Source organism: Furipterus horrens, unplaced genomic scaffold (assembly GCF_987537825.1).
Source record: "Furipterus horrens unplaced genomic scaffold, mFurHor1.1.pri manual_scaffold_9, whole genome shotgun sequence".
Lineage (NCBI taxonomy): Eukaryota > Metazoa > Chordata > Mammalia > Chiroptera > Furipteridae > Furipterus > Furipterus horrens.
Genome location: NW_028327179.1, coordinates 71421271 through 71440240, shown reverse-complemented (window position 1 = coordinate 71440240; position 18970 = coordinate 71421271). Strand labels below are relative to the sequence as shown.

Below are 18970 nucleotides of genomic sequence, written 5' to 3'. Positions count from 1 at the left end.
ACATAAGGCAAGGAAGACAGTATTGTGACAAGCAGCCACTCTAAAGATGAAAAGCCAGAAAACCATGGCCTGTGGTTTGACTGAATCCAAGGGTTGAGCAATGGCTATTAAAATGATTAAGTGATTCTAGGGTGCAGAATCCTATATGTTTGGCAGCGGTACTAACCCAAAGGATACTATGAAACCAATGTAAATATGAACATGAGTTCCAGTTAAAGCAATCAAGATGTCCAAGGTTTATATTTAAAAGCACAAGTACTAACTTAGTGAGTACATTATCTCAAATGTTCTAAAAATTGTGTCAGTACAGTTAACACCACACAGGAAAATGCATTTGCAGACCTAGACTCCCCAAGAATGTAAACCACACCCTTGGTAGAAAATATACATATACACAGACATATACATAGATATTACTTATACATAGATTCTGGACTGTAAGAATTTCCCAAAGTACTGGGATATTAAAAAACAAAAACAAATATATAATCTAACCAATCCCACAACTATTTGCAGACTTCAAGGACTGTAACCCTTCCTGCAAAATATCCTTTGCGTCGCTGGAGTTACTGTTGCTGTGAGTTTTCTTTGTGGTTGTTTTCTAAGGACTGGATTGGCTGACTGCAAGTTTATAAAGATCCTATTCTAATTACTTTCTGTACTTGGGACCTTGGATGACGCCTGCGGGCCCTGACTGGTTACCAGAGCCTTATGCGGGCCGAGAGAGGGGAGAGAGGAGAGTCGAGATCACTGGTTTAGCGTCTTTCTTTTCTTCCCTTCGACATTCCAACATTCCGTTTGGTAACCTGAGACGTCACCCATACCTTTAAGAGTACCTTCTGGAATCCCTCCCTCTCTCGGCCTCAGTTAAGAGCGATGTCCCTCTCCCCCACTCAAAAAAACGGGGGCTAAAACTTGGGCGGATGGAGGGCACCTTCGGACCGTCCCGGACCCAGGGTCCGGAGATAGCCCCTTTTGGGGGCTTAGCTGCTGGGCACCTCGGTCAGCACCCCAGGGGGCGCTCGAGGCCGGTTGTGTCCTGCCGGCGTTGGGGACAGACACCTCGCCCGACTACTCTTCGGGACGTTCAGCACAGAACAGCTGAGAGGGTGTGAGGAAGGGCACGGTCTAACGACAAGGAACTCTCGGAGCTCATGCGCAGACATCAAGGGGGTGTCCGCGGAAACTCCCTCGCTCCCCACATCCGTCCCCTACCGGCGCCGGTGACTAGCACCAAGGAGGGGGCTGGTTAGGGCCCAAGTGCCATCGCCGCCTGCCGGGCCCAGCACGGGCGTGTGCCCGGCACCTCGTCCCCGCAGTCCCCGCAGGCGCGGGGCCGGGAAGGCGGCCGGCTGCCCCTAAGCGCCCCGCGCGCCAGCCCGGCAGCTCGAGGCGCAGGGTCCTCAGCTGGTGGCCACGGGCGTCCGGAGCAAGGGCCCTGGAGCAGCCCCGACTGCGCCCCCAGTCGCCGCCTGTGCGGGCCTCGGCCCCGCTCGAGTGGCACTAACTTTCCAGGGCGGGGGAGGGGAGAGCGCCACAGGCCTGGCTGCCGGGGCCTTACCTGTGCTCAAGTTGTCGTTGAGTTTCAAGGGTACCCGCAAGATGTAGACCAGGAAGAGCACGATAAAGAACCACACGGTCCAGAGACAAGTCCAAGAACAAACTATACAGGACTTGAGCTGCTCCAGAAAGCCCGTGCCCGCTTCAGCCATTTTTCAGCGTTGCTCTCTGCTGCCACGGCTCTCTGTGTCTGTCGGGATGATTCACCAGCCCCGAGGCGCCGCTCGAGCTGCTCTAGCTGCCGCGGCCCCAGCGCCTCCGGAGCCCGCTCGACTGCCGCCCGCCCTGGTCGCGGGCGCGCTAGCCTTCCTTTTTCCAGCTTTAGTGCTAATTCTCAGAAGCCCATAGAAGTGGCTTTCGTGGAGGGGTCACGTGGCCCCTGCCCCCTCATGGTCTGATGCCATTTATATTTATTATGCCCACATTTAGATAATTCGAGGAGGCACTGAGGGAAACTTGACATAATAACAAATGCTGAGGGCTTCCTATATTTGAGGCACCACTCCAAGGTCTGTATAATTTCACTTCATCCTTCAATAACACCCATTATACAGGTAGGAAAACTGAGGCACAAAGCGATTGAGTACCGTTACCTTACACTTGAGCCAGAATTCGATTGCAGTAAGACGTGTGTCAGGGCACGAGGTCCTAAACCCTTCACTATTTTTTTCTCTCAGAATTAAGGCTCAGTTGGGTGAACAAGCCCTGGGCAACTAGAAAAAGATTAAGTGTGCTCCTGTCGCCGGTTAGTAGACCTGAAGAGAAATCACTCTTAAGATTTGGGTTGCACAAGCCGTTTACCTTTGGTTTGGGGGCAATCATAGTTCAAACAACTCTTCGCCTGTTTTTAATATAAACAATTCTCTGGGATAATTTTGGCTTACTCTGAAATGGCTACTTTAAACAGGAAGTAAATCATAAACGTCTAGTGTCAGTGATAAATAAAATGTTGCCTTTCCCAAATAAAATTTTAAAGTCTGTTTCTGTCTATAAATTATTTTACTTTCTATATGTTATATGGTAATGAAGTAATTGCAGGATATCCAATCTACAGTCAAGTCTTTTAGAATTCTGAGCGTTCAGCAGAATATTTTATTGTATATTTTGTTTAGCTTACTTGTAGTTTGCTCCATAATAAAACAAGCTCCTTTAACTTTTACATGTAGAACCTACTTATGGCATACATAATAGAACTACTCTCATATTTTCACTAATTCCAACCCCACAGCTATTTGTTTCTCTTTTTTTCTTTTATTTTTTAAAACAAGTAATATTCTCTTCTTTTGCCAATAATTTTTTTTTTTAATAAAGGTTTATTTTATTCTCACTCAAGAGAGAGGAGGAGGGAGAGAGAGAAACATCTATGTGAAAGAGAAACACCAATGTGTTGCCTCCTGCACATGACCCAGTGGGGGAATGGAGCCTGCAACTGGGATGTGTTCTCTGACTGGGAATTTAAGGAGCGACCTTTCACTTACCTGACAACTCTCCAACCAACTGAGCCACAGAAGTCAGGCAGGGCTCTTTTTTTTAACTGAGTTTATCAGATGTCATTGGTTCATAAAACCATACAGGTTTCAAGTGTACAAGTCAACAAACCATCTGCACACTGCATTTGTACCCATACCCTAAAGCAAATGCAAAGTCTCTTTCTGCCGTCATTTCTGCCCCCTTCCCCCACCTCCACCTACCTCTAGCCCCCTTTCCTCCTGGCTATCACCACACTATAGTCTCTCTCTGTGTGTGTGTGTGTGTGTGTGTGTGTGTGTGTGTGTGTGTGTGGTTGGTTTTTTTTTTTCTTTCTTTGTTTTGTTTTTTGCTTAATACCTTTATCTTTTTTCATCCAGCTCCCCAAACATACACTTCATCTATTACAGCAGTGAGGTACAGGCAAGGATAAGAGAAATTGACACACATATTTTATAGCTATTTGTGGCAGTACACTACCAAACAATTTTTGTATCTAATAACGATACCTCTATTCTCAGCAAAATAAAACTACATGAGCATATGACCAACTATTTTATGTGATAATTAAGTAACCCACAAGATTCTCTGTGATAGGATTCTCCACTTAATTTAAATGAACATCCCAAGACCTGGCTCTTAACTGTCAGTAAATCTCAAAGAAGGAACATAAATCTGACTCCACTGAACTACAATTTTCTGATGTCAACTAGGTGCTCCTGGAGGGTCAGCCCTGTCTTATTCATCCTTAGGTATGCAGCCAGGGCTGGAGTTTTGGGTTGGAAATGTGTCTATGTGCTTGGACACAGAAGTAAGAGAACATGATCTCTTGGGAATTGAGGTTCCTTCAGTATAGTTGGAGTGCAGATTCTATCTGGAGTAGTGTCAAGAGAGAGAAGACTGAAGATGATCTGAGTTTGAAGGGCCTTGTAAAGACACTAAAGTATTCACAGTTATTTGGCATTGCACACACTAATCCAAATGACCAATCCAGAGACTTAAGTGGTGATTAAAGAAATATTAGGGAGGGAGAATTAACAGGCCTTGGTGACTGATAGGACAGGCTGGGGAAAGATAAAGGGTAAAGGGTACCTCTTGAGTGGGACTTTAAATAAAATAGTGACAACCCAGATATATTCAGCTCTCTCTTGACCATCTACCAATGGAATGGCACACAGTCACCTCAAGCTCTTTACATCTAAAATCAAACACTTTACTTCCTCACTCCCAACTGCTCCTCCTTCCAGAGAGAGTTCCATTAGGGAATAGGCACAACCCTTTCAGCTCCCTAATTCAAAAATCTGAGGATAATTCCATCTATGTTCTCTCTCATTCACCTCCTTTCCTCTCCACATTCAAGAGGGCATCAAATTTTAAGGTATGTCTCAGATCTAACACTTCTCTCTATTCTCCTAAAATAGCCTCTGGTCTCTCATGGCCTGATCATCTCTCATGGAGAAAAAGGCATTGGGCTCCCTGGCTTCAGTTTCCCCACAACCAACACTACCACCATCATCACCACCACTAGCAACCCCCCTCACATACCTTCTAATTCACCTTCTTCTGTGCTTATTTGTCAGAGTTACCCTTAAAAGCATAAATCTGATCATTTACTCCCTGCTTAAAATTCTTCAAGGCTCAATCCACTTCACTCTTAACTCTACATCAATGCCTACCTAAAGGATAAAATCTAGATATTACACAATGCTCTATGCAGAGTGCTCCTACCAACCTATGCAGTCTCATACCCCACTCTAGACAATCTTTATGCCACCAGCATTTTGGCAAACATGCGATTCTCTTTCACATATTTGGATCTGCTGCCCATAGTATACTTCTCTGTGCTATACTTCTTACCCAACCTTCTCTTCCTGACATAGCTCCAGCTCCCTCCTGCTCCCACAGTTTACTGTGTCTTCCCTGAGATGCAGCCCAAGGAAGCTTATGGTGAACAGTTACAGCCCAGGCTTAAAGCCAGACAATGTTGGGCCCTGTTCCTGAGCTTGCTGTTCACTACCTGGGTGCTCTTTTCAAGTTTCTGAGTTTCCTGGAGCCAGTTTCTTCATCTGTACAACAGGTCACACTTGTACCTATTATCATACATGCAGTTGTTGGGAAGACTCAATGAGATATGTACTAAAAATGCTTAGCACAACTCCTAGTCAATATATTTCCTCTCTGTTAATAAATAGAGGTCTTTAATGGTAAATAATTTGTTGTTGTTTATTGTCATCCTCTGTACCTCCTCGTACAAATAGTGCTGTGTTTAACACATGGTACATGCTCAATAAGTATTTAGTGTATAAAGGAATAAAAAATCAATTATATCAAAAGAAACTCCAAAGCTTACCTTTCACAAAGAATACTACACTTGGATTTAATTCAGGGATAAAGTTAAGATTTGATCTTCCACTACATTGTGAGCTTCTTTGAAAATCTGCTTCCAGAGGTGTAACCAACTGTGGATTATATATTAGGAGTTAAATAACGATTAATTTATGAAAATTGTGCAAAAGAAATATACTTTTAAACTGGTTTATATGTTTGATTAAATGTATATCTTAGTCTGATAAAATATCTGAATTGAATAAGAAACCAACATATTAGGGAAGAACTTCACATTTTTTAAAAATTAATTCTCAATTGTTTCTTGTGTTTTAAGTGGAGTTTGGAAGTATATATGCACATATTGGCTTTCATAGTCTTTAGTTTTATACTTTGTTATAAGTTTAAAAATCTATTTTCTTAAATGGTTTTCAGAGTTCACCTGAGATTTAAATGCAAGGAGTAACTTCTGATTTTTGGTTAAAATTTTAAAATCTCACCCACATTTATTGGTTGAATTTGTGAATTAGTCAATATTATATGCTCATGGATAACATCCTAACTAACTGAATATCCATATTTAGTGACTCACCTAGACCTGGATAAGTACAAATCCAATCTAGTTTAGTTTTGAGAACCAGTAGAGCAGACAAACAAATTTGAAAAGGAATTTGCTGTTTCTTCTTCAAGGCAACACACTTTCTCATATTGTACTAAAAAGATGGAACTTCAACTATTTGTATATAGTTAAAAAGATGATATAGGTAGTAAAGTCTTGGGGAGAAGGTCCCCAAGATGTAATATTGCAGGTATAAGAAAGAATGCATTTCCATCACTGACATACACATACACTGTAATCTTTAGTGAAAGATTCACAATGACTAGATATATAAATTATATGATGAATTATAACCACATTTGCTTTTGTTCTCTATTCCATAAAAAAGATATCTTGATTTCTATGTAAAGCCTTTTATACGCTCAGTTCCTTAGCATCTCTGACTTGTTTAAAAAATCAAAATTATCTTAATAAGAAAAGATTGTTGACATATAGACTACTTCTGCTAGCAAGAGTGCAAGCTAAGACAATCAGAGCCTTGTATAAAGAATCTGAAGTCAACCTAACCCTATTATCCCCCTAAAAACCTGTTCCAGTCAATGGAGAATGGTTCCTCATTTCCAAAGGAAACGAAAATATAAAATTCCTTTGGAAAGAAGTAGCTAGTCAACACAGCCTCCCCTTTTACACTGTTGTTATATAATCATGAGAGAAGAGCAGAGGAAAGTGAATGAGACTTAAAAAACATTCTGAGAGCAGAAAATAGATGTATTCAACAAAAACAAGAATAGAAATATGTATTAATAAGGAACCTTCTGAAGTTCTGAGTGATCTTTGGATTCCTAGGCTAATCAATCATGAGAAGTAACAAAACTACCTACTGTCTTTATTCTTGATTATAGTGTTCAATATTTTTTACTCTTGGGAAGACACTCTAAGATGCATTAGTTTTTCAGTTGCACTTTAAATAGTATAGAAATAATAATAGGATAGTTTTCTTTTTATTCATGATACTCAAACCTAAGAGGTTTTTTCATTATGGCACTTTTAATCAAAATAAAAATCTATCGTCTGAAATGTTCTGTATATGTAAAACATCAGCAGCTATTCCTATACTATTATTTTATTTTAAATTGAATATTTTTGTCTATGACTGGCTAGAGTTTCAGGGAGTCGAGTCATATATATATATATATATAGTTTGTTTGTTTGTTTTTGCTAAAAATTATATTATTTCAAAAATACCCAGCACTAGTGGTAACCAGCATATAAAACAATTCTAAGACTAATAAAAAATAATATTCTATCTGTTTACTTGTTATGTACATAGCATGTTACTTTGTGGTTTTGGCTTCAAATTTCAAATTCATGCACACAAATCTCCAAAGCACCTGAAAAATTTAGACATATTAATTACATAATCTGTTGCTTTGAAAAATCCAGAAATAGGATTAGACTGATGTTATAGAATTATCGGTAGAACTAAGAAACATTTGATAGTCATACATAAGCTTAGATCTGTTTTTATTGACAGAGCACTTTCTTTTAAGTTCTGAGAATTGATTCCATTATTTAACCAAGACATATTCCCTTACATTTTATCAGTTATATTTCATTTCGATCTCATTTATTTATTTTTTTATCCTCACCCAAGGACATTTTTTTTCATTGCTTTTTTAGAGAGAGGAAGGAAGAGAGAGGAACATGTATGTGAGAGAGAAGCATTGACTGGTTGCCTCTTGCATGCACCCAGACCAGGGAACGAACCACAGCCTAGGTATGTGCCCTGGCCAGGAATCGAACCTGCAACCTTTCGGTTACCGGACGACACTCCAATTAACTGAGCCACACCAGCCAGGGCTGTTTTCATTTCTAATGTGCAAGACTATATAAATAGGCATGCAAATTAAAGTGGAAATTTCATAGTCATCTCCTATATTTGGCCTATGTCAAAACCTAATCTAAAAAAAGGGAAAGAAAGAATAATCAAATTATTTTTCTATTAGAGACATTTCGGGCTAGTATTAAGTAATGCAATTGCTGACTCCAGCTAAATTAATTATATTTCTAATATTACAGCAGGTCCCTGAATAACATCATTTCATCCAATGTCATTTCATTTCAACGTTAATGAGGAAAAAAATTGATTCCCATTTGAGGCCACTGTCTGTGGAGTTTGCACCTTCTCCCGTGTCTGTGTGGGTTCTCTCTGGGGCCTTGGGTTTCCTCGCACATCCCAAAGATGTGCTAATGAAATAAACTGGCGTGTCTACATCAGTCTGAGTAAGTGTAGGGGCAGGGGGAATGTCCCTGGGATGGAAAGGTGTCCTATTCAGGGTGGGTGCAGTCCTTGTGCGCTGAGCTGTTGGGAGAGGCTCCCACTACCCACAGACCCTGAACTGGTTGGAAAATCATCATCTTACTTGTTTTTATTAATCTTTATTAATGTATGTAAAGCTCACATTTATTTCAATGTTTAATATTAGAAGAGTTTGGGATCTTTATTTAGAAGTGTGAGGATGTTTTTGAGACCAGAATTATGCAGTTAAATCAGTTTAACTGGTTTATATCAATTAACCTATGGCAAAATTGGTATAATCTTTTCTCTTAAAGTCAGTTTTCAAGAACTTATCCAAAACATTAAGTAAGGACTTCCTGAAATTCTAAGCTCTATTCCTTACTTTGTCTTGCAAACATTATTTCAGGTTTTTCTTTAATTCTGCATTTCAATGCTATTGTACAGAAGCTACATTAAGCACCTTGTGCACATTCAACCATAATGGGATATATCTCCTTGTTAATGATGACAGTGAGTATAGATTATAATTATAGCTGTGGTTTCCCTTCAGTTTTTCCTCCTCCTCAAAATAATCTTTAAAATACTGTTTTTACAGTATTCTCTTGATCAAAGTTTCTCATTCAATCTGAAGATGTCCACATAATCAGTCAATATGAATTAACTTGTCAAATTTGGCTGATTGAACAAACTGTAGGAAATTACTTGCTATCGTGCATATTTAATTATCAGTACTTGTATTTCTCATATGCTTATCAGATTACACTTTTATTCCAAAAGAGACACTTATCTTAAGCTATTTAAATACATGTATTAACTATTTGTTATAGATTTACTCATTGGTCTATGTTCTTTTATCAGATTCCTTCCAGGACTATTTCATTGAATTGAAATGATTATGTGAAAGCTAGAGGATAAAAAGATAGGATTGTTTGATTTTTTTTGACACCTCAAACAATTTGTTTTCTAGAATTATAAGATTTAAGCTCTGTGTGATTTTCATGTAAGAAAGGACCAATGATATAAATGACTGGGAAAGTATTTAAGCCTCTAATAGACCCTACTTTTCAATTGCTGAGAATGTTCTAACAGAGATTTGGCCGCCTACCAGCCTCGCCTGTAAACCGAGAACAATAATAGCGTGTGTTTATCAGGTAGAAAGTGATCCCTGCGGACTCTGGGAGGTTGCATGAGGTTTGCAAAGACCTTCTCAATTTTAAAACTGAAAGTCCTGTGTCCTAGAACCCCCTTAGTCACAGCTGAGCTAAATGACTTTGAGTTTCATAAGATTCTAGGATGCAGGGCAAACCTCAGGCAAAAATGAGAGGTAGGAGAATGCTTGTTTTCCACATCTTTGAGTAGGCTTTCTTTCTTCCTCAGCTACCCAGCGCTTTCACTTCTTCACTTGTCTGTTCTCAATATCTGCTCTCCCAACTACTGGTTTATTTATGCATAAATAAAATATGTGTCCACTCAAAAAGTTACTCTTTCTACCCTGGCTGGTGTGGCTAAGTTGGTTGAAGTGTCCCATAACTTAAAGGTTGTGGGTTCGATTCTCGGTCAGGGCACATACCTAGGCTGCAGGTTCCCTGGTCCCCAGAAGTACAGGAAGCAAACCGATCAATGTTTATCTCTCATCAATGTTTCTATCTTTCCCTTTCTTTCTCTCTAAAAAAAAAAAAAAGCAATTAAAAAAATGTCCTCAGGTAAGAATTAAAAAAGTTACTCTTTCCAAGTGCTATTTACAGGTACTATATATCAAAACCATAAAATAAAATAATGCTTCTCAAGTGTTTGCAAGTATCAGCATATCTTGGGAGTCAGCAGGCCCTTACCTAACCATAACATGCTGTTAAGTTTAATTCCCTTATACATATTAAAATAAATATGGAGTATATTATACATTTGCAATTTTAAAAATCACTAGCTAAGAGCGTGGTTATCCATTAAAAATAAAAAAGAAGACAAGCTAAAAAAGCATCTATAGCTTACTGTTTCTTTTATTACTGATTAACTACTTACTCATCTGTTTTATGATTTTCTGGGACTGCAGAAAATAAATGATAATAAGAAAAGGTTTAATTAAAGAATGTATGGAAAAATTAATTTTGAGAAAAACTACCTCTTTTTCTTTCTGCAAGTTAAGGTAGTTATTTTAGTCTAGTTCACAAAACACCTGAATTATAAGAAATTATAGCTGGAGTAAACTGAGATAAGCAAATAAAACTCCAAATTTAGTCATTAACTAGCAGTGGTGGGAATTTAATCATACAATAGTAGAAGCAACATGGAATTCAGTAAATGAATATGTAGGGTTAGAGGAATGGTCTCCAAGGTTTGGCTAGCAGTTAAAAAAAAATATAAACCCACTCCAAAGGTATGTATATCTATTTATTTATGTTAGTATATTCTGCAATACCTATATACTATGTACAAAATAAAAACAAGTATATAGGCATTTCAAAGTTGGGGTGAATATAAATATGTTTTAACATCTCCTCCCTTAAACCCAACAGATTATCTATGTATTTCTGTACTGCTGGCACCCCACTTTAAGGATCAGTAGTTTGAAGAACTAGTATTTTGACTATTACTTCATTATTACCAGTTCCCTTAAATTACATAACAATGTTGCTGCTTACCACAGCTAATTCTACAATGAGTTTGGACGGAGATATCTTTTTGCTCACTCATCTGAGAGCCCCAAGCAGTATTACTTGCATCTAAGTCTCATCCTACTCTGCACAGCTTTCTTGCATGGCCCAGTTCATCAGTATATGACTGTTTATGTCTGAACCTCCACAGAGGCTATAAGTTTCCAGAAGTTTCCTTAGCCCATGTATAAATCAGCGGATAAAAATATTTAACAGGAGTGGCAAAGGTTGTTAGCAAATTCTACAAAAGTTTTATCTCAGCTCACACTCAACAGGGAATTTTTAATATTATTACTATTTTTAATCATCACCTGAAGATATGTTTATTGACTTTAGAGAGAGGAAGAGCGAGAGAGAGAGAGAGACAGAGAGAGAGAGAGAGAGAAGATCGATGCAAGAGAGAACATTGATCCATCGACTCCCATAGGCACCTGAACTGGGATGACCTGCAATCCAGGTATGTGCCCTGGCGAGGAATAGGACTTGCAACCTTTTTTGGTGTACAGGACTATGCTCCAACCAACTGAGCAACCTGACCAAGGCAGGAATTTTTTTCTAAATGTAACACTGTTATAATAATGGCAATGTATTTGGTTTTAGCATTTTTATTTTATTCTTTGTTTAGATTCCAGTTCTTAAAAATGTAGAAATTCTTTTTATCTATCTTTATCTTTTTCTCTTTATTCTTGAACATATTAGTCATAATTATTTTAAAGTCTATATCTGTTAACTTTAATATCTGGCTCATATACTGCTAGTATTTATCAGGGTTTTCTTTCTCTCTTGGCTTTATCTTGATATGTCTAAAAATTTTTTAAATGGATGTTCATGATTGTATATAAAAAGAATTATAGAGGCTGCTCCAGATGACATTTCCATGTACTAGAGAGGGTTTACCTTTTTCTCTGCTAGGCAATGCAGGGATGTTAAAAATAAGTTTTCTTCATGAAACTAGTGCAAGTCACAATATGAAACTGTCTAAAATATTTAAAGACACACAGCCCAGGATACCAAAAAGAAACAAAAGGGGGAGGATGGTGCAAAAAGCATTATTTCTAAACAATTCTGGGACCAGTTGGTAGTTGGAGGGTTTTGTGTTACCTCATGCCAACTGTATGGTTAACCATATTCTTCATTTCCAGGCAGTTTTTTCATGTAACAGTGGCAGAACACCAAAAATTTCAAAAAATGGGGACTTTACCTAGCTTACAAGTTATATAAACTCTTATACTGTCTATTTCTAATGCATGTCAGAATTTGGTCTAGAATTGTTTTCAGTTTAAGATATTATCTGGTAGCTAGGTTGTAGAGGCTACAAGGGAAGGAGGGGACAAAGACCTACAGCTACATATAACTCTTCGTAGCTGTTGATGTCAATCCCCCTTCAAAAAAAAAGCCAGTGGTTGCATAGGAGCCATTTGGCTTTGGTCAGTTCACAATAATATTTGGAAAATAAGAAAAATTAGATAAAAATAAAGGAAAACAATGACCCTATAAATATTCTGTTAATGTTTTAGTGTATTTCCCTCTACTGATTTTTCCATGCATAATTTTTACCCTGGTTTAATCATTCTCTATGTTCATTTTTGCAAGTTGCTCTTACATATTATTATTAAAATGTTTTCCATTACTATAAAGTTTTCAAAAGCATCATATTTAATGATTACATGATATTCCATAGGGTATAAAATTTGTAAATCATTCCATGACTATACTTATTAATATTTTATTATTTTAAATAATTCCATAATAAGTACTATTGCATTTTTAGCTTTTCATTTTTTAATTTATGGTTATTTTATTGGGCTAGATATGCAGAAGTGGATTTGGTGGTCAAAGTTAAGAACACTTTACTTACTTTTTATTATATTTTATTGATTATGCTATTACAGTTGTCCCAATTCTCCCCCATTTTCCCCCCACCCCAAAAAGCAACCCTCCCCACTCCCTCAGTAAATCTCCACACCATTGTCCATGTCCTTTAGTCAAACATATATGTTCTTTGGCTATTTTATTTCCTATACTGTACTTTGACTCCAAAAAACCTCCGCTGCCTTGCGGCATACCTCTTCAGGGGAAAGGCTAGGGGAGTAAACCCCGACAGAAAATCCGGAGCCGGAGTCCCTAAGGCGGTTTGACGTTGTAGTCAACACCGGCAACTCCTGCGGCACACCTGAAGCCAAGCTGTATCGACTCCGTCTTTCCCTTGGATCCTTCAGCTGCGAAGAGAGGGGGGTCTGCTGCATGGGCAACAGCAGACCCTCCATATCACCCCGCCCAGGCTCTGTAGCTTCAGCTTCACTGGAGAGGACACTCCAGCGTCATCGCAAGATGTCGATTCAACACGGGAGGAGACAGATACCGTGTCACTCCCGAGTCGGACTGCACTGTCATTCTCGGCGGTGCAGATAGACTCTTAAGAAGCTACACCATCGTCTCTCGAGACGGACGGCTGCCGACGACGACGACTTTACATCCCGTACTTTACATCTATCTTTAGATAAATTTTTGATAGCTATGTATTTATTGCCATATTAGTATTCATATGTTTTATCTTTTTTTTCTTAAATAAATCCCTTTAATGTTTTGCATAATAACGGTTTGATGATAATGAACTCCTTTAGTTTTTTCTTGTCTAAAAAACTCTTTACCTGCCCTTCTATTCTAAATGATAGCTTTACTAGGTAGAGTAATCTTTATTGGAGATCCTTGCTTTTCATTACTTTGAATATTTCTTGCCAATCCCTTCTAGCCTGCAAATTTGGTGTTGAGAAATCAGATGACAGTCTTATGGGAGCTCCTTTGTAGGTAACTAACTGCTTTTCTCTTGCTGCTTTTAAGATTCTCTCTCTGTTTTTAACCTTTGGCAATTTTATTATAATGTGTCTTGAAGTGGACCTCTTCGAGTGTCTCTTGTTTGGGACTCCCTGTGCTTCCTGAACTTCTATGTCTATTTTCTTCACCAGTTTAGGGAAGTTTTCTGTCATTATTTTTTCAAATAGGTTTCCAATTTCTTACGCTCTCTCTTCTCCTTCCAGCACCCACATGATGAGAATGTTGGTCCTAGAGACTTTTTACACTATCTTCATTTTTTTGGATTCTTTTTTTCTTCTTGCTGTCCTGATTGGTTGCTTTGTGCTTCCTTATATTCCAAATCACTAATGTGATTCTCAGCTTTATCCATTCTACTGTTGATTCCCTGTATACTTTATTTCAGTTAGTGTATCCTTCATTTCTGATTGGTTCTTTTTTATGGTTTCAATGTCCTTTTTCATGCTGCTGAATTTCTCACTAAGTTCCTTGAGCATTGTTATAACAATTGTTTTGAACTCTGCATCTAGTAGATTGCTTGTCTCCATTTTGTTTAGTTATTTTTCTGGAGTTTTGTTCTGTCCTTTCATTTGGGCCATGCTTCATTGTCTTCTCATTTTGGCAGCCTCCTTGTGTTTTTTTCTATGTATTAGGTAGAGCTGCTACATTTCCCAGGCTTGTTAGAGTGGCTTACTGTAAGGTCCAGTGGCACAGCCTCCCCTATTACCAAGCTGGGTACCCAAGGTGCATTCACTGTCTGGACTGTGTACACCCTCCTGTTGTACTTATGTCTCCATTGCTGTTGGCACCACTTCCCATATTCCATCAGGGTCATACAGCATAAGCTACAAAGCGATGTGCAGATGACTGCTACTTGTGCTGGGTTTGGAGGTGCACAGGAAAGACCAAGCTGTGAACCAAGGCTAGCTATTACTAGGGCCTGACCTGGAGCATCTTAGTGAGAGGTACAGGTGAGTGAGATGGAAAGTTGGGTTGGGAAGGGCCTCAGGGAATCTCCCATGTTGGCAAACAGTGTGAGCCAGGTTGATGGAGATTCAGATATAGCACCCACCAGCCAGCTCTGTTTGGGAAAGTTCAGCGAAGAAGCAGTTGGAAAGCAGCATTTCTGGCTGGGTAAAATGTGCTCCCCATCTCTTGCACTGATGCTGGACAATTCAGTTCCTCCAATCATATTTCTTGCCTTTTGATCTTCTGCCCCAGCACTGAAGCAAGAAGGAGTGAGTCTGAGTAAGTTTGTGTGCAGGCCTTTTAAGAGTAACTGCCAGGAAGAGTAGCAAGATAAAAACAACAAAAAGCATACAAGGGAGCTCCGATAAGGCTATCGACTGATTTCTCAACAGAAACTCTACAAGCCAGAAGGGAATGGTCAAAAATATTTCAAGCAATGAAAAACAAAGGCCTACAACCAAGAATACTCTACCCAACAAGGCTTTCATTCAAAATGGAAAGTAAAATAAGGAGTTTCTCAGACAAAAGAAGACTAAAAGAATACATCTCCAGCAAACCAGCATTGCAAGAGATGCTAAAGGGAATGCTTTAAGAAAAAGAAGAAAAAAAGAAGAGAGGAACACAGGTACAAAGGGAAATGAATAAATACCTGTCAATAATAACCTTAAACATAAATGGATTAAATGCTCCAATTTAAAAGACATAGGGTAATGGAATGGATAAGAAAACAGGACCCACATATTTGCTCTCTACAAGAAACACACCTCAAAACAAAAGATTTACACAGACTGAAAGTAAAGGGATATAAAAAAGTATTCCAAGCAAATAGACATAAAAAAAAAAAAAAAGCTGGAGTAGCAGTACTCATGTCAGACAAAACGGATTTCAAAGCAAGGGCCATAAAAAGAGACAAAGAAGGACATTTCATAATACTTAAGGGAACAATCCATCAAGAAGATATAACACCGATACACATATATGCACCCAACATAGGAGCACGCAAATACATAAAGAAAATACTAGAAGACCACAAGAAGGATATTAACAGCAACACACTCATAGTAGGGGACTTTAACACTCCATTATCAACAATAGACAGATCTTCGAAGCAAAGAAACACCAAGGATATACAGGCACTGAACAACACACTAAACCACATGGACTTAACTGATATATATAGAACTTTTCACCCCAAAGAAGCAAAATATACATTCTTTTCAAATGCACATGGGACATTTTCAAAGATAGACCACATAATAGGACATAAAACAAGCCTCAACAAATTCAAGAAAATTGAAATCATATCAACCATCTTTTCAGACCACAATGCCTTGAAACTAGAAATTAACCTCAGAAAAAAAAATTAAAGACATCCAAACTCATGGAGAATGAATAACGTGGTATTAAATAATGAATGAGTTAACAATGACATCAAAGAAGAAATCAAGAAGTTTCTGGAAATTAATTAATGATAATGAACACACAACAGCCCAAAGCCTATGAGACACAGCAAAAGCAGTCTTAAGAGGGAAGTTCATAGCAATACAGGCATATCTGAAAAGGATTGAAGAATCTCAAATAAAAAATCTAACCCTAAAGCTACAAGAACTAGAACAACAACAACAAACAAAGCCTAGGGCAAGAAGAAGGAAGGAAATCATCAAGATCAAAGAAGAATTAAACGACATAGAAACTAAACGAACAATCCAAAAAATCAACAAAACTAGGAGTTGGTTCTTTGAAAAAATAAACAAAATCAATAAGGCCTTAGCCAGGCTCATCAAGAAAAAAAGAGAGAAGACCCAAATAAACAAAATCAGAAACAAAAAAGGAGAAATGACGACTGATACCACAGATACACAAACAATTGTAAGAAATTACTACAAACAACTGTATGGCAAGAAATTTGACAACCTAGAAGAAATGGACAAATTTCTAGAAACATACAACCTTCCAAAACTGAATCAAGAAGAAGTAGAAAGTCTCAACAGACCAATAACAAAGAAGGAAATTGAAACAGCAATCAAAAATCTCCCTGCACACAAAAGCCCTGGACCGGATGGCTTCACAGGTGAATTTTACAAAACATTTAGGGAAGAACTAACTCCTACCCTCCTCAACTATTCCAAAATTTCCAAAAAAAAGGGAAAAATCCCAAACTCTTTCTATGAAACCAGTATTACTCTAATTCCAAAACTAGGTCAAGATGCAACAAAGAAAGAAAGTGACAGGCCAATATCACTGATGAACGTAGATGCTAAAAACCTCAATAAAATATTGGCAAACAGGATCCAGCAATACATTAAAAAGATCATACACCACGATCAAGTTGGATTCATCCCAGGGATGCAAGGATGCTTTAATATTCTCAAATCAATAAATATAATACATCACCTAAACAAAATGAAAGACAAAAATCACATGAACATATCAATAGATGCAGAAAAAGCATTTGATAAAGTACAACACCAATTTATGATGAAAAAACTCAGCAAAATGGGAATAAAGGGAGCATACCTTAACATAATTAAGGCTATATATGAGAAACCTGAAGCCAACATCATACTCAATGGACAAAAACTGAAAGCATTCCCCCTGAAATCAGGAACAAGACAAGGATGTCCACTCTCTCCACTCCTATTCAACATAATGTTGGAAGTCCTAGCCACAGCAATAAGACAAGAAAAAGAAATAAAAGGCATCCAGACTGGAAAAGAGGAAGTAAAACTATCATTATATGCAGATGACATGATAGTATACATAGAAAACCCTATAGACTCCACTAAAAACCTACTGGACATAATCCAATTTGGTAAAATAGCAGGGTACAAGATAAATATACAGAAATCTAAGGTATTTCTGTACACCAACAATAAAATATCAGAGACAGAGACAAAAAAGAAACCACAATTTACTATAGCAACAAGAAAAATGAAGTACCTAGGAATAAACTTAACCAAAGACATAAAAGACCTGTACTCTGAGAATTACGTAACATTGAAGAAAGAAATTAAGGAAGATACAAATAAATGGAAGCAAATACCATGTTCTTGGATGGGAAGAATCAACATCGTCAGAATGGCCATACTACCCAAAGCAATTTACAGATTCAATGCAACCCTATTAAAATGCCAATGACATATTTCACAGACCTAGAACAGATACTTTGAAAATTTATATGGAACCAAAAAAGATCCCGAATAGCCAAAGCAATCTTAAGACAGAAGAACACAGCAGGAGGAATCATAATACCAGACATCAAACAATACTACAAACCCACTGTGATCAAAACAGTCTGGTACTGGCATAAGAACAGACATACAGATCAATGGAACAGAATAGAGTCCAGAAATAAATCCAGAACTATACGGTCAACTAATATTGGATAAAGGAGGAAGGAACATAAAATGAAGTGAGAAGAGCCTCTTCAACAAATGGTGCTGGGAGAACTGGACAGGCACGTGCAAAAAAATGAAACTAGACCATCAACTTACACCACACATGAGAATACACTCAAGATGGACCAAAGACTTAAATGTAAGCTGTGACACCATAAAAGTCCTAGAGGAAAACATAGGCAGGAAAATTTCAGATATCCCACGTAACAATATTTTCATGGATACATCTCCTAAGGCAAGAGAAATAAAGGAAAAAAATAAACAAATGGGACTACATCAAACTAAAGAGTTTCTGCTCAGCAAAAGAAAACATCCGCAAGGTGAAAAGGAAAACAACCATATGGGAAATCATATTTGCCAATGATATTTCAGACAAGGGACTGATCTCCAAAATATATAGAGTTTATACGACTCAACATCAAGAAAACAGACAACTAAATTAAAAAATGAGCAAAGGACCTGAACAAACACTACTCCAAAAAGGACATACAGAAAGTCCGTAGACACATGAAAAATGCTCAGCATCACTAGCCGTCAGAGAGATGCAAATAAAAAGCACAGTGAGATACCACTTTACACCTGTCAGCATGGCTATCATCAACAAATCAACAAACAAGTGCTGGCGAGGATGTGGAGAAACGGGAACCCTACTGCACTGTTGGTGGAAATGCAGACTGGTGCAACCACTAAGGAAAACAGTATGGAATTACCTCAAAAAACTAAAATTGGACCTGCCTTTTGAACCACTGATTCCACTGCTAGGATTATACCCAAAAAATCCTAAAACCCTAATTCAAAAGAACTTACGCATGCCTATATTCATAGCAGCACTGTTTACAATAGCTAAATGCTGCCAACAGCCCATATGTGGATGAGTGGATCAAAAAACTGTGGTACATTTACACAATGGAATACTATGCAGCATAGAGAA

At 38.2% G+C, this 18970-nt stretch overlaps 1 protein-coding gene across 4 annotated transcripts in view; it reads right to left on the bottom strand.

Moving 5' to 3' along the window:
- The window catches only part of ST7 (suppression of tumorigenicity 7), a 348571-nt gene extending 346694 nt beyond the window's left edge, over window positions 1-1877 (bottom strand). For 2 of the 4 annotated variants that reach the window (XR_016513065.1, XM_090287402.1), the window contains exon 1: window positions 1562-1877. Coding sequence is in view for 3 of the 4 variants with exons in the window: in XM_090287402.1 (XP_090143528.1) it covers window positions 1562-1712 (151 nt within the window). In the remaining variant the exon portion in view is untranslated. The remainder of the gene's footprint in view (window positions 1-1561) is intronic. The other 2 variants (XM_090287403.1, XM_090287404.1) reach the window with 2 other exon arrangements.
- Between the last annotated feature and the right edge of the window lie 17093 nt (window positions 1878-18970).